General features: G+C 37.3%; 1 protein-coding gene across 4 annotated transcripts; it reads right to left on the minus strand.

Moving 5' to 3' along the window:
• Positions 1–115: 115 nt before the first annotated feature.
• LOC108594793 (homeobox protein orthopedia) lies at positions 116–21,032 on the minus strand. 4 transcript variants are annotated; one of them, XM_033293010.1, is made up of 8 exons: positions 20,789–21,032; positions 20,212–20,502; positions 13,557–13,846; positions 12,933–13,088; positions 2,247–2,451; positions 2,021–2,134; positions 1,390–1,559; positions 116–1,330 (listed from the first exon to the last, which is right to left on the minus strand). In XM_033293010.1, the coding sequence occupies exons 2-8, from the start codon at positions 20,240–20,242 to the stop codon at positions 953–955; spliced, it is 1,344 nt and encodes a 447-aa protein (XP_033148901.1). In that variant the 5' UTR covers positions 20,243–20,502; positions 20,789–21,032; the 3' UTR covers positions 116–952. The 4 variants fall into 4 exon arrangements, with proteins under 4 accessions (XP_033148901.1, XP_033148902.1, XP_033148903.1 ...); XM_033293011.1 differs by having other exon boundaries at positions 12,933–13,067; positions 20,789–21,031; XM_033293012.1 differs by lacking the exon at positions 2,021–2,134 and having other exon boundaries at positions 20,789–21,030.
• Positions 21,033–21,260: the final 228 nt, after the last annotated feature.

The following is a 21,260-nucleotide window of genomic DNA, read 5'->3' on the forward strand; positions in this document are numbered from 1 at the left end:
TAAGTTTGTTATTAGTTTTTCGTGTGTGTGTGTGTGTGTTTAATTAATTTTAGGCTTAAACATTACAAGAAAGTCTATTAAAAGTATATATTTTTATAATATTTTATATGTTTGAAAATGAATCCATTCAATGTCAGCTAATTAAATGTGCATTTTAAAAACTGTATACGTGTTTGATGACTGTCCAACTGACATTTGACTATAGTTTCGGCATATTTATATTTATAGTTATGTTTTATTTTATTGCATTTATAGTTTTAAACAATAAGCATATATTAGAGTTATAGTTTAAGTTTGCGCAAATGAACTAAACATTTAAAGAGTCTATACACAAAAACAACAACACTTAAGTAATACGAACTACACTGCTTACCATATGTATATGTACGTATATATATTATATTATTAGTTGCCAATGAAGCCAAAGCACATGAAGCTGCGCAAAATTTATATTTTGTTTTTTTTTTTACAATATTTCTGGCTACTTTTTGTAAATCGTATACAGCAAAGTTAAGTTTGTTTATGGCTAATAATTAATTCGTATATTTAGCACGTTTGAAATGATTTTTTTGCAATTGCTGGGCTTAATTTATAATATTTTTAAATACATTTATAGTTTGTGTGTATATGTGTTTAAGGTTTTTTTTGCATTTCGTATACATGGTTTACATTAATTATAGTCTTGTTTAGTTTAAAAATCTATGCATCGATGGCATGTGGACATTTTTCTCAATAACAAAAGCGATTCAAAAAATTTCGTAAACTCATAATCGAATTTCTAACGTTGCTCTCTTGGTTAGCCTTAAGTTCTAAAACTAACTTTCTCACTTGGGGGCCACAGGGCTGTGTGTGGGCGGTGGACTGTCAAACTGTGTGTGTGGTGGGCTCAAAACTCGTGTGAGCCGCTATTAAAACCGTAATCCGAAAAGCTTTCAAAGCTCTTCAACAAATTTCAGTAGACCGAATTGTGATGCTCGTAATTGTTGTGTGCGGCAGCAGCATGATGCAAATACGATGGTATAGCTGTGGCATTTAATTCCGAGGCGCGCCGCCGCAAAGCAGCAATGCTATGTCCTCGCCAGACATCCTCATCGGTGGCGCCATCTGGCGACTGCATGGATTGATGGCAATGCGGCAGCAAATTGCTGCTGTCCTGCTGCTGCTGCTGCTGTTGCTGCTGCTGTTGGTGTTGCTGCTGCTGCTGTTGTTGTTGGGTTGGTGTGCCAGCTGATTGCTGTTGATGATTAACTTGTTGGTGAGTTGGCTGCTGCTGTGGTTGATGTCCTTGCTGCTGCTGTTGTTGCTGCTGCTGCTGCTGTTGATGATGCGACTGCAAATTAACAGCGAATTAACAGCAGCCCTTATTTGATGGTTTGTGTCTTGACTTACCATGGGCTCAGTATTTAGCTCATTCTGACTCGCGTTGGGCTGTGTGGCAAGCGGCGGTGGCGTCACCGATGAGCAGCTATTCATATTGGGCGGCGTTGTGGCGCTCGGGGAGCCGCCCGGTCCACAGCCCACCCCCCCGCCTACGCTGTGCTGATACATCATCGAATCGCCTGCAACAAAACCAAACAATAATTATAACAATGAAAACGCAGCCGGAAAAAAAATGGTTGAACCTGTCTCCAAAATATCAATTAACACAACTATACGAAATCAAATAAAGAAGAAGCAGCAGCAGCAGGCAAAGACGTATGCCTTTGGGTATTCCTGACAAATTAAACGACTGTCTGTTAATTAAGCAAGCAAATACAAGCGGATTCAAAAGCGTTATAAATTATACGTTACTCTGCATACTACATTTTATTTATTTACGCAGCTACCGAAAATACAAAAAAAAAAAGTGTTATGAGTTCAAAGAAGTGAAAAAAAAAACGATGCGTGCGTGCTCGAGCAATTGTCAGTAGAACTGGATTGTGTAGAAATAAACTCAAAAAAGTGTCAACGCAAATGGAAAGTTTTGTTGTTTTTTTTGTTAACATGTGATCTCGCGAGCCAGAACTGACGCAACACCTACCCAAAGCATTTAGACCATAATGCTGATAGCTGCCTGCACCCAAAGCGGAGCCCATGTTAATGCCCGTATTGAGGCCGCTATTCAGCGGTGATGTTTGATTAAGCTGGCCAAAGCCTTTAGCCAATAGAGAGAGAGTTATAAAGAGAGAGAAGCAAGAGAGAATTGCATTTGTTTAATGCATTGTTAGTTTGTTAGTTTGGCGCAGCAATTAAATGTTAAGTTTTACCTGCAGTCATGGGATTGACGCCCACGCTCCAGCGATCGCCACCAAACATGCCTGTGCCGCAGAGTCCATCGCCCATGGCAATGTTAGTGATGTTTGCCCCAAACGGTGGCAGCCCATGTGAGGGCAAGAGAGCGCCCGGTGTGCGGAATACGTTTGTGGTCTTCTTGCGCTTCTTCCACTTGGCGCGACGGTTCTGGAACCAAACCTGCAAGCCAAGAAAAAACCATATAATTTTGAATGAATAAAGTAAAATATAATATATAAAAGCTTATTAATTAGTTCAAGCAATTGCAAATAAGCGCTGCCCAAATTATTAGATTTGTATTCTATAGCTTCTTAGTTAGCAGGGCTAATTGCAATTTCTTTGAAATAAATTTACTCTGAACTACACTACATGTCAATTTTATTTCCACGAAAGTGTAATATATTACTTTATATCGAAATTGAGCTCCGAGTAATTTATTCAGACGGCAGCGTCTTGAGCGATATTTTATTCCGCGTATTTGTCTATGGCAAAGCGGAGTGAAATTGATTTCAAATTTAGGCGTAAGTGATTTCTGTAGCAGTGCTGATTACAGCAGTAACTTTAAGACTTATTATGCGGCTTAAATTATATTTCATTCAAACTTGTTCTAAATTCAGTTATTCATATTTTAATAACATTCTCTATAGTTTTGCCAAAGCTTTTATAATATAACGCCTTAGTTTGAGGGTCTAACTTTAAGTCTTATATGGTTTTAATTATATCTTTGATACAAACTTGTTTTAAAGTCAGTCATTCACAATCTCTTGAAATATATTTTAATAACATTCTCAATAGTTTTCTAATATAACGCTTTAGCTTAAGGTTCTAACTTTTAGTCTTATATGATTTAAATTATATTTTATGTTTAATACAAAATTGTTCTAAAGTCAGTCATTCACAGTTTCTTGAAATATATTTTAATAACATTCTTTGTGCAGAAATTAATTGAAAAACACTAAGAGCAAAGACAATGGAAAGTCGCAATTTGTTTGAAAATACAAGTTAAATATTCAAAACGAAATTCTATATTATAGTCTATAGTTTTGAATATAAAATGCCAAGGCTTCGCTTATATAACACTTAACATATTTGCTTATCCTTATTCCACTAGCTCATCCTTTGCAATTGTTCTTTATTTTACACAATTGACTCACTCTGCACAGCTAAAGCGCAAGCCTAAGCATGCAAGCAAATTAAAGTAAATGCAAATTAAAGCCTTTAAATAGCTTTACCTTGCGTTTGCCTTGCCTTTGCCTTACCTTGCCTTGTTTGTGTGTCTGTTTGCGTGTGTGAGATTTTGTGGTTGTCTGCTTGTTAAGCGACTTCTCGTACATGGTCTTAATCGAGATCAATTACCGTCGTGACAGTCAAAACATGTCTCGACACACACACACACACACACACGCACAAATTGCATATGTAAATTCTTTATCTATAGTCAGGCCAAAGCCAAATTGGGCAACAATTGCCGCTGCCCTCAGGTCGGCAGCTTACGGTCAAGCCTTATTGCTATTGTCTTATTGGCAGTTAGTGCCTTTTGTATAAGGCAGCGAGGATGTGGCGGCGGCGGCGGCGGCGGCTGCGTATGTGTGGGCATCAAATTGGCATTTCCATATGCATAAGAAACAAGAGCGTTAACAATGGACGACAGCCAAGCCAGAAATAGCGACATGTAGACATGTTGAGGTTTTGACATTTACAAGCAGTCTGGCAATTGCGGCAAAGTGTTGCCTACTTCTAGGAGCTACCAAACTGCAACTGCATATATAACTATAGTTATTTCTCTAGCTATGCGCGCGTGTGTGTGTGTGTGTGTGTGCGAATGCGTTTGCTTGTACATACAAGATGGCAACAAGACTGGCTGACTGACTGACTGACTGACTGTGTGAGTGAGTGAATGACTTGTGACATGAAAAGCATTTTTCTGCCCTGTGCATAACAAAAACGCGAATCCACATCACACGCCCGGGTTGACAACTTAACCGTTTCGCCGTTGATATTTTTTTTGTTTCGTTGCCGGCGTATTTATAAAATGCCAGCCAGCAATCTTAAGCTGTCAACGCAGCAGCAGCAGCAGCAGGAGCCCAACTAATGGCCAAAGAAGTCAGACCAAAAAGAAAAATGGCAACTATTCTGTTTTGTTTTGCCAGCAAAGTAACTTTGCTTGTTCCGTCTGATGGTCCCCAGCGAGTTTGTCATATGTCGGCCAGCAGTCAGGCCTGAGAGTGTGAGCGACAGACAGACAGACAAGCAGTCGCAGTAACAGTCGCAATCGCAACTCGCAGTGAACTATTGGACAAGCTAGTGCCTGCCCATTGACAGTGTGTTCAACTAAATATGCGCACAATGTTACACTAGGGACGCTAATGTGCCACAATATGTGGCACTGGAGTGGGTTGTTGTGTGGGGTTGAGCTGCCAAGGGTTGCTGTTCAACAGCAACGACCTTGACTTGTTTATGCTTTTTACGTGTTTATGCATCGCTCTATTCATTAACTTTTAATTTAATAATTTAAGTCACAATGTCTGACCGTCTGGCTTGTCGCTCTCTCTCTCTCTCACTCTTTCTCTATCTCGCCCACTCACTTACGCGCTGGCAACAATTACATTTCGCTTCTTTTATTTTGCTTGCCATATTCGCTGTTTATGCTTTTTCGCTTGCGCTTAGTTATTTATAAAGCAAGTTATGCTGCTTCTTATTGAGTATAACAAGCGAAAAAAGGCCAAAAGTCATTGCCTGCTTTGTGGCGCCTTCGACCATTAAATCGGCATAACGTGCATGACGTGCTACGCACGTAAATAGGCGTTAAAATGTCGGTTAAACAAAGCATTTATTTTTTATACACGCACACACATATCCTGCGGGGTGTGTGTGTGTCAGCCAGACAGACAGACAGTCTGTTGTTGTTGTTGTTTTTGACGCTCCTTATGGCGCGTTAAATTGTGTTTTGACGGTAATTTTTTAAGCTTCGCCCTTATGCATAAATTATCAGCTGCTGAGTGGCTGTTTGGCCTGCGCCATGGTGAACGCCAGCTCATCGCATAGCAATAAAATTCTGTTTTGATTCATTGGCTTATAAAGCGCAAGCAAAATTATATAGAAAATGTAAATATGATGTGCAAATGAGGCAAGCAAAACAACAACTAAAAATTGAGAGCAGCTTAAGTAGCTGCATTTATTATAAATTTAAGACTACGCTAGCATATCACTGATTCCTAAGCAATTGAGAATTTATAAACAGAACAACTTATGACAAAAGAAATTGCAAATTATTTTAAAAATATATATAAATTATACTAGTTCAATTATAAATTGTAAAAAGCTTGAAAAATGTTTATGCTGCACTTATAAATTGCAAAATATTATACCAGAAAATATATATAACAATTTGTATTGCACTAAAATATAAAAAAATATATTAAAAAATGTTTATTGTTATTGAAAAATAATAATAGGCTTTTGTATAGAAAAGAATCTGAACAACATTAAAATCAGATAATTCAAATAATAGCAAATGCCTTAATCACTTTTAACGACTCATTTGTTGATTTGGTAATTTTACTTAAATAATTTTCATAGCCTTGCAGACAAGCTGTTATCTTAGCTATTAATTAATTTCTACTTTCTAAATTTGCTACTTCTTTTAATTCAAAAGTTTGCGCTTCAAGTTTTTGTTTTGCTACAGCCCAAAAAACAAAGTAAACTTTGCTCTAGCGCTGCAATTGTAGCTAAAAGTTTAGGAACGTGGCTGTGAGAAATTTTCAGCCATATGCTTGTAACAAAAGCATTTTCATGTTTGGACTTTTAATTTTCACTTGCCACTGACACCAAATAAAAAGACACCACCAAAAGCAACAGCAACAATAGCAAAAGGTGTGAGAGCAGCAAGACCAACAAAAAAAAAAAAAGGCAGAAAACTGTTGCAAATAATAAATGAGTCAAGTTCATGAAAAAGCAATTTCTTGCGGCAGGCCACAAATATTAGCAGGTCCTGCACCCACAATGACGTCGCTGATCCCTGAAGGGGGATGAAACGAGCAGCGAAAAGTCAGAAATTAAGTAGCTGCCAAATGACATGCAACGAGGCGAGGGTGTAGCGATGAGTTGGGTGTGTGTGTGTGTGTGTGTGTGAAATGAAATGGGATAACAAGTGATTTGCTTTGATTTTATGGGCTGCTGTAGCTCAAAGTTAGGGTTGCGACCCAACGGTATTTTTATTATGAACTTAAACCTGTTTATTGTAGCCTATGGCTGTGGCTCAGGCTTATGATTGCAGGTCGTTTATAATGGGCCTGTCATATGGCACTCGTTAGGCTTAGGCCAATGCCATTTGCAGTTGTCTCTAAGCAGGCGCTCGTTATGCAACATTAATTGCACATTATGGGCCTAATAAACAGCTGTCATAGTCACAGCTACGCATAGTTTCGGGGCCAGAGAGCAAAAGAAATGTCGCGCTAACTAACATAGCAACAATATTTGCATATGCCACACACACACACAGGACACACACACACAGACTCAAGTGCAATATACTGTTTGAGCAGCAACATAGAAATGCACTTTATAGTTTGCAAGCCAATTTCGAATAATATCAATCACAGCAGCAACCACTGACACTGGCAGCAGCAGCAGCAGCAGCCAGCAAAAGTCATAAAGTCAAATTTGCAAACGACAGAAAATTGCAATCAAAATTCGATTAGCCGCAATGCAAATATTATTTATTAAGCCAGCGAACAATATCATAACTGCAACCAGACAGCTTGGTAAACTATCTCTCTCTCTCTCTCTCTCTCTCTCTTCCTCTCTCTCTCTCGCTGTCATAACATTTGGTTTTGTTTTTATTGACAATTTGCGCTGCACTTAACTCTGGCCATAATCAAAAATCAATTGGGCAAGCTTATTGCTTTTTCTTTTGCAGCTGCTGGGCAACTGGCTAATGAAATGCCCACTTCAGTAGCGCTGTCATCTCTTTTTCTCTGTCGTCAACTTGAGAGCCAGAGCAGAGTCCTTTTTATTATGATTATTGGCTGACTACAGAGCAACTGTCAGAGCTGCTGCTGCTGCTGCCGAGTGGTTTATGAAAATCGCTTTTTGGCCAATATCTTTTCATTCGTCGCAGCGTATAAAAATTGCGTATAAATTCATAAACTGTCTAGCAGTTGTGCGTGTTGTTGTTGTTGTTGTTGCTTACACACATAAATGGCGTCGATTTATTTTATGTTATCCTTTAAATCCTGCTTTACGAGCGGCTGCCCTTTGCCATTGTCCTTTGCTCCAATCCAATTCCGCTCAGCCCAGCGATTTATTTCATTTGCCACCCAAAGCGAGCATCCAACCCGCTGTGACTATGCCCGTCTCACTCACACGCACACCCACACCCACATCGAGACCCAACTCTGATGTCGCTGCTTGATAGACATTCAGCTTCAACTTTAGCTTAAGGACCCCACACCCCTTTGAGCGCACAGCGAACTTGACTTGCTTAGGCTTTGCTTTTGCTGCTTTTTTTTATTTTACTCTATTTTGTTTGTTGATTTATGCAATAGTTGGCCAGCATTAGTTGCATTAGTTTTTGTCAGGCAGTTCAGTTGCAGCAGCAGCCCTTGGGGGGCGTATTTGCAACCCCCGAAAAATTATTTTGCTGCACTGCCTGTAGCTTGGAGCATGCGCAGTTTTTTTACGTGCTTGGGGCATTTGGGTTTGCTTTGCATTTTGGCAATGAAAATTGCAAGCTCTAGTCTACGTACATTTTTTTTTGTTATGGGTTTATCCCCCACACACTTTTGGGTGCGACACAGTGGACACTTTGGGCCACACGCCATTTTCACACAAACATTTCAATGAAAAGTATCAAGAAAATTGCTTTCGAAATTGCTTCATATGCCATAAACAGAATGCGTGCCAGATTTTCTTTATGCGCTTTATGTGCATTTTATACAACCCATAGCACCCTCAGCTTGCTCGCTCTCCCTCACTCTCGCTCTATAGCTGTCTCTTTCTTTGCTTGCTGCTGCTGCTGTCGCTGCTTTAAAGTTTTAGTTTTGCAACTTTTTCAGCGCTCACTCCCACGCTTTTCTTAGCTCGCTTTTCAGTCTTCATATTGCTGTTGCATATTTTCGTTTTTGGTATTTCAATTAAACTTTAATTAAAATGCGATGCCATGGTTATCAAACGCCCACGCTAAACTCCGTGGCCAGTTGCAGCTAAAAAGATTTTTCAAGTCCCTCAACTCAAACTCAACTTGTCGCTCTCATATTTTTTTCGTAGCTCTTGCTTTTTACACGTTTCAGCTTTGATTAAATTTTTGCGCGCATGCTTTTACTTATATTATGCGCATAACTGTTTTGCTTTGCGCTTTAATTACTGCTTAATTTAGCAACAAAGCTGCTGCTTCTTTCCACACACATAAATCTAGCTGACCGGCTATCAATCGAGAGCGCCCAGTGGACTATTATTAGAGCAAGCATTAAGCAGCTTAGTAAATAAATTAGCTGTCTGCAAGTCCGTGCTATAATTTATTACAGTCTGTAGCTTGTGTGTGTGTGTGTGTGGCTGTTGCTTTAGCCAATCGATAGCTTTGGCCAAGACAGGCAAAAGTTGCTGTAACTTATGAGCGCCAATGTAAATGCATTTCAAGCTTAAACGAAAGCTAGTGAAGGCAGCAAAAGTAATGCATAAAAATATGCAGAATGATTTGCTTTTTAATTCGTTTATAATTTTGTCATAAATATTGTAGAAATTATTGCGCTCACTTGTCAAAGGCATATTAATTATTGTTTTAAGACTAAGCTAACTCAATAAGCGTATTTGTTAAATTACAATATACAATGTAAACTTTGAAATGGTGTGTCAGAAGTTCAGCAAATTCAAAAAATTTTCTACGAAACAAAGCTCACTAAATTATTATGAAATTATTTGCAACAAATTTTTGATCAAAGCTTGCATGGTAACATAATTAAATTTAAACAAACTAAACAACTGAATTTCAGCTTGCACAAATAGTAAAAAACTTTTCAGTGGTAATGTTGCTTTTGGAAATTCACATGTTGTAATTTAATTGCTGTTAAAGCAAGTTTATAATTTAGCATATCTAGAGCAATTTTGTAAAGCATACTTTTGAGCACATTCGCTAATTAGCCTTGGAATTTGCATTGATGATTAATGTTAGAATTTTGTAATGAAAACTTGTATGGCAAATGTATAGTGGAAATCAAAGCAAGTGGCTTTGATTAAAGTAATCTCTACTTAAATGTTTGTATATACAAAATTTGTATTACTTTAGTTACTGAATTATCAATAATTGTCTATCTGTATTTATATTAAATACATTTTCAAATAAACCGAATCGCTAAGTCTGCGCAAATGCTTCAAATTATGTTGTAAGCTTTGAAGATTGGATTATGAAACAATGCTCAACCCAAAAACACACTTGGCAGGCACTTGTGGATAACTCGCTCCTATTTATAGCAATATTGCCTCACAACGTGCTGCAGTTGCTAGGAGCAGACCAAAAAACAAGCAAACATTGCAGGTTGCCAGGCAAATTAATCATGTGAGAAATTCGCTTGGCACGTGGCTGACCCAATGCAACAAAATTTAATAAACAAAGCAATAAATGTAAAACTAAGCCACGCACACACACACACACACACACATAGACAAAGCTACAATGTAAAATGATGATAAGTCAATTTTCGTAGCCCAAATGACAACAGGACTCACGTGTGTGTGGGGTGGACTGCGCTGCTGTTGACTTTGCAGGAGTGTGACAAACATATTGCTTAGCCACGGGTGGTGCCAAAGACGTTAATGCGCCACACAAATTGTCAATGCCAGCCAAATACAAAATTAACAATTGCAACGCCCGCTGTGAGCGGCAGAGACAGAGACAGAGACAGAACAATGTCAATGTTAGTTGTAGGCTTATTAAATTATTATTTTATTTCTTTGCATAATTAAGCAGCAGCTAAACTTAGAGCACTAAACTGCCTACAGATTATGCCACGTACGCCAAACTACGTGAGTTTCATAACTTACACACACACTCACATGTGTGCTTGTGTGTGTGTATTTTGGGGCACACACGTTTTCTTTTGGCTAGCGACTGTCTTTATGGCATCATTAGCTGCTAAGCCCGCTAGATTGATTTAGGGCCAAACGTGTGTGTGCAACACTTTTGTGCTACTAGTTGTTGCAAATTTAAAGGCAGCATTCTTCGCATGTGTGTCAGCATGCAAAACTTAATTTATATGCTAATTTTATTAACAACAACAATAAGTCCGCTTGCTAATCCTAAAGGTCTGACATGCCATAAGCCGCAAAAAGCCAACGCACCAAATAAAAAAAAAAAAATCAAACATTATAGCGTGTTAATAGCTGTTCAACCCCTCTACACTCGCAGCAAGTGCGCATCCCTCGTCTTTGACACACACACACAAGCAAAGCTGGACAGCCGGATGAGCAGGATACATTAACAGCCAGACACTGATACGCAATTATTAAAACAATTTATCAAAGTAACACAGCAACAACAGCAAAAAAAAAAAATTGCAAGTCAACACTTTTATTTCTGGCCTGGCCAACTAATTGTTTAGCAGGCCAATAAGACGGCACAACTTTTGGCATTTATTGAAACCGCAAAACAATTTTAGCATTGCATTAGTTTTTGCTTGCCACAGCGTGAGGCGTGAGTGCGAGAGAGCGGGGGGCAAGTTGATGTGGCACTGCAGGAAACGGAAGCTTAAACACAAATTTAATGAAGCAGTAAATTCGATTGTCGCATAAACAAAACCCGCCCGCTGCCGCATGCAAAAAGGACGAGGCCGCACGCCAGCTGGGATAATGGCATACAGACTCAGCCTCAAAAGGATAATGCCCACTGTACACTGTCTGTGTGTGTGTGTAACTTGCTGTTGTTGTTGTGGCTTTGGTAAACATTTTGTGCGCCAGTCATAAGTCGCACACACACAGACACAGCCAGCAAGTGTGTGTGTGTGCGCACTGTAGGGACTGCGCCGTCTAAATGTGACTTTATGTGCTTTAATAAAGTATAATTTTGGGCGCTTAAACAGCGTACTGCGTCGCCAGCCAACGTCGCTCATAAAACGCTGCGAAAATTGTGAATTAAAGCCGCGTCTCAAAAAGCCATTCAAAAATACATAAAATTCTTTCAATTTGCCAAGTCAAGTTGCCAAAAGCAGCTCAACAAATGCGCGCATTGCTAAATATAATAAAGTTTGGCTTAAAATGCGCTTTGCATAGAGAATGAAAATCTGGAATGTGAACTTAAAGTGAGTTGAAAGTATAGAAGATAATATATTGGCAGTAAGAGCCGCACGAAGTTGAAAAGTTCTTGCTTAAAGAATTAAATATTTGTTATAACTCACAAGAGTTTAATAAAGAAAATAATTATTTGGCTATTTTTATATATATTCCACAAGCATAAGATATGAACAAATTAAATTATTAAATATTAATCAACAAATATCGCAGATCATAGAACCTTAGATTTTTTGTTATTTATGCTTTTCTGATTTAAAATATTAAGACTATTCTTTAGATAAAACTAAGATCAAGGAATGAAAATTAATTTACAGCTCAGAATATAGCAAAGTTAATTTAGTCTCTTTAGATCAAACTAAGTTCAAGGAATGAAAATTCATTTCATATGAAAATACAAAGATTATTTATTGACTAAATGAAAAGCTTAGAATATAGCAGCTCAGAATAGAATAGAATAGAATAGAATATATTGTCAAGTAAGAACTGCACGAACTTGAAAAGTCCTTGCTTAAATAATTAAGAGAAAATAATTATTTGGCTATTTTTATATATATTCCAAGCATCGAGAAGTATAAGATATGAAGAAATTAAATAAATAAATGTTAATCAACAAATATTGCAGATTAAGAAACTTCAGACTTTGCTTTTATTATATAAAATATGAAGACTATTGTTTAGATAAAACTAAGTTCAAGGAATGAAAATTCATTTCATATGAAAATATAAAGATTACTTATTGAATAATTAAAAGGCTCAGAATAGAATAGAAGTGAATAGATTGGCAGTAAGACTTGAAAACTTCTTTCTTAAATAATTTTGTGTGACTATTTTTAAATAATTTAAAAGCAGCATACAAAGCAATTTCACAAGCATAAGATTTTTAGAAACTAAATAAATAAATATTAAACAAATATCGAAGATAAAGGAACTGACTATCATTGATTTCTGCTTGCTTATGCTTTTCTGATTTTAAATATAAAGACTATGCTTTAGATAAAACTAAGTTCAAGGAACTAAATTTAATTGAACAGCTCAGAATATAGTTACGCAATCTTTTTTTTAAGCAAACAATAGCATATTGTTGGCTAATCTTTTAGGAATTGCTTTCAGTTATTTAACTTGTCAAACAATTTCAGTTAGACAAACGATGCGATAATATTGCCTATCCATGCCCTTGCCAAAGAGATTGTCTGCAGCAGTCTCTTGTCGTGGTGTTGCAATTGCAACTGGCTGCGGTTTTGTGCAACACAAGCCGAAACGTCATGTTGAACCTAAACGCGTAAAGTGTCAAATTGACAGTTGGCAAACTGTAAGCTGTCAGGCCATCGAATGCTAATCAGCGATGCCGCAGCAAAGCCGCAGAAAGTTTTCGAACTCACCTGGACGCGGGACTCGGTGAGGCCAATGCGCATGGCAATCTCCTCACGCATGAATATGTCCGGATAGTGGGTCTTGGAGAAGCAGCGCTCCAGTTCATTGAGCTGCGCTGGCGTGAAGCGTGTGCGATGCCGTTTCTGCTTGTTTTTGTCCAGATGCTGCCAAAGAGCAAGAAAGAGAGCGAGAGAGCAAAAGTTGAGTTTAGCTTTTCAGTTTGTTAAATAATTAACTAAATACAACAAACAATTACTTTAGCTACAACTACTACAGCTAAGCAACTTTATTTAAAACATAAAATACAATTTACATATGGAAATAAAATCACACTTACTTTTTATATATTTTTTTTTTGTATTCATTGCATTATGATTATTTAGTTTATACACAATTCAATATACACACAATTTACACATTCACAGTTTTGAGTAAATAGTTTAATTTTGTTGATTTTTTTTTATTATTTTCGTTTCGAATTGGTTTCATAGCAGAGTTTTATTGAGGAATAAAAAAACATCGAAAAGAACATGGATTATTAAAAAAGTTCAGCATTTACTTGCTGCTAGAAGTTTTGAGAGTTTTTTCTTTTTTTTTGCTTTAACTTCAGAAAACTTTTAGCGCATGCTCACCTGATCCTGTTGCTGCATATTGTTGTTGTTGTTGTTGCTGCCGTTGCTGTTGCTATTGTTGTTGTTGTTGTTGCTGCTGTTGTTGTGACTGCTGCTTAGCGCATTGCTATTGTCACACAAGCCGCCACTGACATGCAAGCGCGCCACACCACCAGCACCACCAACGCCCGGCACAGCACCGCCGCCACCAAGATCCGCGATATTCGGCGCAACGGGCAGCTGCCCAAAGCTATTGACGCCCGCGTGCAGCGCTGTTATTGCTGCCTTGGGTAGATCACAATCCTTGGGGCCTATTTGTGAGAATAACAAAGGGGGAGAAGCATAAGCTAAGGGTTGACAAAGTGATATTCATTAGTTAACTAAACAATGTATAAAACTATATTGATGTATTTATAATTAAATTATATTAGCTTAAAAAATTCAGTTGTCTTTGCTGCAGATTAATCTTTTATTGTAATCAATTCAGTTTTGTTTACTGAGTCTAAATCTATTTTAATTTATTTTCAACTACCAAATATTATTCTTTATCAATTTCAATTTATTTTGTGATAAGCATAGAATATTCTAATCTCTTTGCTTAGAGTTGGGCCATTAAAAATTCCACATTTATTTTAAGCCAATTTCTTCAAATGATTAAATAATTTGCTTCTTATGCAACAAAATTTATAAAAAATAAATTTAATCATTTTTCAATCAATTGTTTATTATTTTAATTATGATTACAGATTTCTTCTACTAAAGTTGAACTAAGCCGTCAAAACAAAATTGTTTAAAAGAAAAGCATGGTGAGTTTATTTTTAACTTATATTATATTATTAATTATTTATTTTTAATTTTAGCGTAAATAAACTCATTTATAGTTGTAGGCATTGTTTTATTTGTTGCACATTCTGTAGAATCGAAACACAAAAACAACGTGATTTAGTTTAAACAATAACAATTGATTGCTGACAAAAATTGATTTAAATAACAACAACTAAATATTGTTAAGCTGCTTAATTGCGTGTGTGTGTGTTTGCATAATTAGACGCGCAATGTTTGCATTGAATTAATTACAAATTAAATAACAGCACAACAGGTACACACAAATTTGCACTCACTGTATTGAAAAGCCGACGGCAATTTGTATGCCTTTTATTATTATTGATTTATACAAAATATTTGTTGATTAAAACTTTTAGCTGCTATTAATTAAAGTTTGACACGATAGCTATGCGTTTATTATTGTTTGAATTGTTTAAAGCGTTTTTGAGTTCAGGACTTCGCGAGTTGCGCGTTGTAGGTTTCGACTTTGTGTATAGCTCGCAGCAAACTGAGGCGATCGGTTAAATTGAATTTTTCAACAACCTGTCATTCAAAAAAGTAAAAAAAAAAGAAGATGCCAAAAACAGTAACAAAAACTCAAAGAGACAGCGACAGCGACAGAGGCAAGCGGCTGCTGCTGCTGCCGCAGCAACTCAACAGTAAGGTGCGATACAAACACACACACAGACATACACACACACACATACACTTACATTTGCTGAGCTCAGACTGAGCTGAGTGTAACCCCTTTTTTTTGTTAATATATATTTTTGTACCTTTAGCTTGACTACGTAACATTTCAATTTCATTGTTGTTGCTGTCGATATTTGGGCAACAACAACAACAACAGCAGCAACAGTTAGGGTATTACAACAATAAGCTAGCTCGAAATACATAGCAATCTATATATATATATATATATATAGGTAGTAAGGAAAAAAATTCATAGGCAAATACAAACAGCGGCCCGAGCCGACAGCAGTTCAACTCAAAAGTCTCAAAGTCGAAACGTGTAGATTTTGGAATTTTTTAACATGTATGTGCGAGGCGCTGCCTGTGAGAGAAAAAAACAACAACAATAGCACTGCGCTCAACTCTTTTGGCATTGATTTTGTTGCTGTGTGCGTGTCTTTTGATATTTTCAACTCTGCTACAAGTTAAACATTTACTCATCGCCAGTTGATGCGAACTCTTAGCATCTACTATACATAAGTCATACCCCAGAGACGTTGGAGCTTGACTCAGACAGCGGCAATGTTGTCATGATATTCATTTAATTATGCGCACTTAGACTGCTCCTAGACAAATAAGTAAGCGAGAGAGTGCGCAAGAAAGAGAGAGACAGACATAGAGAGCGAGAGAGAGAGCGAAGCTGTGTAGGCGTGGAGCGTGCAAATTCTGTTGAAAGCGAAAAGCAACAAGCATTTAAATAAAAAACAAAGCACAGAGCGGCAAGTGAACGACTGTCGCATACACTTTGCCTGCTTGTAAGCTATGTACGACTATTTTATACGCTATGCTAAGCAAAATAATTGAAAGCACAAGTTAAATTTAAATTCTTGGTTGCTCAACTTTCATAGAAACTTTTATATTTTAAATGCAATTGTTTTGTATATTGCTGACATTGATTTGCACGACTACTAAATATATTTTCTTACTATATTTCTTGGCTGTTCAACTCTGATACACTCTTAATTTTTGGTAAGCCAAAAACTTTAAAGCGCCAAATAATATAAACTTGAAGTTGATCGCTCTACTTTCTTATACATTTTTCTATGCCACTGATTTTGATGTGCACGACTACTAAATAGACTTTTCTTAGTACAATTCTTGACTGCTCAACTTTTATACACGCTTAGTTTGCTTTATAAGTTTTGCTAAGCCAAAAACTATTAAGCGTCAAATAATATAAAATTTCTAATCGCTCAACCTGCTTATACACTTTTCTATTCTAAATGCAATTGCTTTGTATTTTTTCCTCTTTGAAATGCATGACTGCCAAATATACTTTGCTAAGCAATAAACTTTCAGCTGCTCAAGTTTTTTGCACACTTTATCTTAAATTTTTTATTCTTGCAATTATTTTGTTTGATGTGCACAACTGCCAAATACACTTTGCTAAGCAACAAACTTCTCTAAGCCAAAACTTTCAGCTGCTCAACTTTGTTTTCTTTGTTCTAAATACAATTGTTTTGTACTTTGCCGACTTTGTTATGCTATTGGGCTATTCAATGATTTTAATTGTTTTCAAATGGACTTGTTAACAATTTTTCGGCAACTTCAGACAGTTGCAGCGGCAGCGGCAGCAGCAACAGGTGCCTTGAACTGTACGCCTTGCACTTACGCTGAGACATTTTGGGCTATAAAAGACGAATGAGTTCAGCGCCACATAAAAAACTCATAAATCGAATAGCAACAACAACAACAGTCAAAGAGAAATACGGCGTAAACTCTTTTGTTGTTGTTGTTGTTGTGGGGCAATAGGCAATGGCGTTTCCCCCTTGGGCCAGTCGTCGTCGCTTTTTTAAAGCGTTGCCAGTAAAGTGCTAATTTTTACACATACACCCAGCGTAGCTACTGTTCATTAGCGATTTTTGACGCGCTTACACACACACGAGCACACACACACACACACATACACACACTTGTTGTGCCAGTTGCATTGACATTTGTTAAAACTAAACTAAGCTCAGTCTGTTTGACCAGCTCAGCATTTACAGTTAAGCAACTCAAACTGTAACAGGGACAAACGCTCAGCTCCTCGCTCATCGCTCAACTTTAGTTAGACGAACAAGCTTCGTGATTTGTAAATTTAAGGCGCGGTGTTAGGTGCTATATCTGCAGCCCATCATCAAGTTTACGCTTCAGCAAAAAAGAAGCGAAGCTACTTGTAGCCCAAGCTGCTCACTTGGGCGAAGTGCGACTTTTAGCATTCAAGTGTGCGCTGTTGGCTTAGTCTGCACTTTATCTAAGCAGCGTCACTTCTGGAAATCGCACTCTGTTTGGTCCAGCTTTGATTTCAAACATTGTCTGGCTTTTACAGTTGTGGCACATAAATATGAAAAGCAGCTGCAAGTGCAAACATCGCCAAACTGTAATTTTATGTGAGAGCCCAGGAAGTTGAGCAAACCAAAGACAGTTAATAGCTTAAGTAGCTGCAAGTCAGCAGAGAATTCATGACATTCTGCACAAGCTCTAAAGCTCAAAGGCAAAGCATTTTATATTAAATATTTTGTTGGTGTTAGGCTTAACAACAAATAATGCAAGTGTATAGCAAAATTCAAAGGAATTCTTTAAAATTTACACAACAAAGCAAAGCTAATTAAATTTAAATTTGCTTGAGCAAATAATGCACATTTGTTAGCTTGCAAAAATAATATTAAATATTGAATGAATTAAAAATATTTATAAGTTTTTTTAACACATTTATTTGGCTGTCCATTTGTATTTTTTAAATGCAGCAGTTTCATTAAGTTTTTTCTTTAGCTGAGCTTGACGTGTATTCAATTAAAAACAGTTGGAAATATTTTTATGCGCTTTTCACTTTTCAGTCTCAGCGAATGTTAAATGTTTTTTTATATTTTAAACAGCCACAAGTAGAAAAAGGCAAAGTCTTTAATATTGCAGCTAATTTCTTGCCTAGCTTAAAACTATTGAAACTATTGGCGGCTTAGTTAAACTAAACTATAGATAAACTTAAATTTAGCTACTAATAATAATAATATAACTTATAATAATATAACTTTGCCTATATTTCAATTTTAGTCTTGTTAATGCTTAAGCGCTGCTGTAAAATTTGCAACCATTGGCAGCTTAAAGATATTTGTTTTGAACTGTTTATAAACTTAACTTTTCTTAACTAATAACTACCTTTGCCTATATTTCAATGCCATAATTTAGCTGTTTAAGCTCTGCTGTAAACATGTGTTTGACTGCTTGACTGATTGCTCATAATGCTGACTAATTGTACATTGAATCAATCATATATGTTGCCTAATTTGCAATGACAACGTTGTGACATTAGTTGAATGCCCCTAGCTGTCGCTGTATGTGTTTATGGTGCTCACCCAACTGATTACACGCACACACACGCACTTTTGGGGGCGGCCATTTTGTATGTGCGGCTGGCAAACGTTTGCATTGGCGCTGGCGTTGGCGTTTGCGACTGTAGCACGAAAACCGCACAAAGCGATTAATTAATTAAAATTGGCAAACATGAATTTATCGCGCAAGCAATTTGCACAATTTGCGCAAATCAGTTTTGGTGGGCAACGCGCATTGCACAAAATGCAAACATATCTCTCGCTCTCACAGCAGCACTCGCATATAATAGATGGCTGGCTGGTCGGTTGAGCCTATGGGCGAACTAGTGCACTAGTCGTCAGTTGCACGCACTGTACATAATTATTGAAATTTGGAAATTGTGCGGTCAGCTTGCCGCAGAGGCACGCAGAGCGCAGAGAGCTAGCAGAATATCCACAGAAACCGCAAAACATTTCGATACAAATGTTGGGCATATGCTGTTGCTGCTGCTGCTGTTGCTGCTGTTTATCTGTGGGTGGGCAGTGTGGGTGGCACATATTTCACTAGCGACCGCAAAAATGCCAAAGCAAAGCGTCGCTGCGCGCAAACGTTTGGGCCTTGCCAGCCAAATTACAAATGCAATCATGAAATTAATTTAATTAATCCCAGGCACACGAAAATTTTCACTGTCGAAATGGAGATTTGAAGTTGCGACAAATGCAAATGTTTTATAGCGTAGCTTAGTGCGCATTTCTTTTGCATGCAAATTGCTTTTAATTGGGCTCAGAGTTTTGTTTGTTTGTCTCCAGCAACAGTTATAAGCCAACGGTGTACATAGCGTATGCGTAATATGCAAATGTTTGCATGTCTACCCAACTTGCTGTGGGCTTATGAAATTTATTAGAGACACACACAGCGTGCGCCACAGCAGCAAACTAAACGCTGCTTCTTTTTCTTTTTTTGGCGCGCAGGCAAAACTTATGAAAATTTATAGTTTTAGCTTGGGCAGCGCTTTAAAAATAGCAGAAATATATTTTAGCAAACTTTTATTTCGGTTACCTAGCGGCAATTGCTGACTTTATTTTATATATAAAACTGCACAAATTGCGCATACGCAGCGTACAGCTGGCAATAAATTAATAAATGCAATTAATTACAAGCACTGCACTGCACACGGCGTGTGAGTTGATCGAGCCTCGGGGTTATTAAATAAAAATATATTTAAAAAACGCAGCTGCCACATAATTCATTCGAGTGTTGCAGTTGCAGTTGCAGCTCCTTTGCGGCTGTGCTGAGCTATAAATTGATTGCCGAAATTGAAAGTGCTTGCGGTTAAAAAATATACTACATGCATTTATTTATATTTATGGGCGAACCAATATATAAACTCATAATTATGTTGCCTACAATTGTAATTCACAATTTGCGGCATATTTAAAAGAGCAATTATAGCAATTAACACGCATACACTTAAACTGTGTGAGAGCGAGAGCGAGTAGCCCTTGTTCACACCCACAAACACAAAAATGCGAGCTAGTTAAATACAACTTAATTATTGCTAAATGCACGCGACAACGAGCAAGCGCCAACAGCTGTTTAGACGCCTCAATTATAGGCCATTTAGCGCTGCTCTGGGCCAATTGCTGCTCAAAAATCGGAAGTTACATTCGGAATATATATGTGCGCAAGAAATTAGTTTAATTATGGCCAGATTAATGCACATATTATTATATATTAGCGTAATTCACTCAACGATCTTAATTACAATATTATATAAGCGCCTAGCTCACTTAGGCATGTTCGTTCATTCGTTTGTTTGTTTACTTACCCAGCACATTGGCCCCAAGATTGTTCAGCATGCTTGCCGAGAAGTTGCGTATGGATAGCGTCGACAGTTTGTCGCCGTTTCTTCAACGCTCGTCAATTGAAATAATAAATGTGTGTTCGAAATTCAATTTGATTGAATCCTTGCTCCTTGCTTGTTTGCTTGCAGTTATGAGCTGCTCGTATACTTGATTATCACAGTATGTTAATGCTAAGTGCATTCAAATCGTGGGTGAATTACATGTTCAATAATTAAACGTCGAGCTGTGCTTAGTAGAGCGAACGAAGCGGAGCGCTGAAATTTAAATTTAAATTGAAATTATTTAGACTAACTTAGTTTGCTTTGATTTTGTCTTTACTCAACAGCATTTTAATTCAATTAAATTTATAACTTGCAGAGGCAACAAAATTTCTACATAGCATACATTTTATAACATAATTAATTCAATAATTGTTTATGCAAATATATATATTTTAAAAGCAATTGCATTGCTTTGTAATAATTTGTTTAATTTCCAAATTGATTTGCTTTGAAATTTGACTTGTGCCTTAAGCTGCTTTCATTGCTCATTTCGACTTACCTTGGCTTATAGCTGCCGCTTGCTTTTATTTGTATGTGTGTGTGTGTGTAAGTGTGATGAGCTGTTAACCGCTTGGGGGTCAAAGTTCAGTCCAGACGGCAAGACATTTGAATTGCCATAGTAAAAATTAATTAAATGACTTGACCATAAAAAAGCCAAAGAAATTAAATCGAAGTCACTTGGCCGGAAGTTGAAAAGTTTTGCTGCTTCTTAACGTTATTGTTATTGTTGTTGTTGTTGTTGTTACAAGACACGCACACACATACACACCTATATGGCTTACACATTAACACATACACACGCACACACAGACACTGAGACACACGAACGTACAACTTGCAGATTTGAGCAAGCAATGTAACGGAAGTTGTAGCGTTTATTGATGAAATGTTTGACCAACTGACAGCTGCACACTGTGCTACACAACTTGCGGTTAGTTAACTTAATTGATTTTAAGCAGATTTCAAAGCAT

Source organism: Drosophila busckii, chromosome 2R (genome assembly GCF_011750605.1).
Source record: "Drosophila busckii strain San Diego stock center, stock number 13000-0081.31 chromosome 2R, ASM1175060v1, whole genome shotgun sequence".
Taxonomy (NCBI): Eukaryota; Metazoa; Arthropoda; class Insecta; order Diptera; family Drosophilidae; genus Drosophila; species Drosophila busckii.

Excerpts from the sequence above, each read along its gene's own strand:
- LOC108594793 (XM_033293010.1), bottom strand. The coding sequence starts at position 20,242 with ATGCTGAACAATCTTGGGGCCAATGTGCTGG. Across the intron at positions 13,089-13,556 it reads ATATGCAGCAACAGGATCAG|CATCTGGACAAAAACAAGCA; the intron begins GTGAGCATGCGC and ends GCTCTTTGGCAG. Across the intron at positions 2,135-2,246 it reads CGTCAATCCCATGACTGCAG|GCTTTGGCCAGCTTAATCAA; the intron begins GTAAAACTTAAC and ends TATTGGCTAAAG.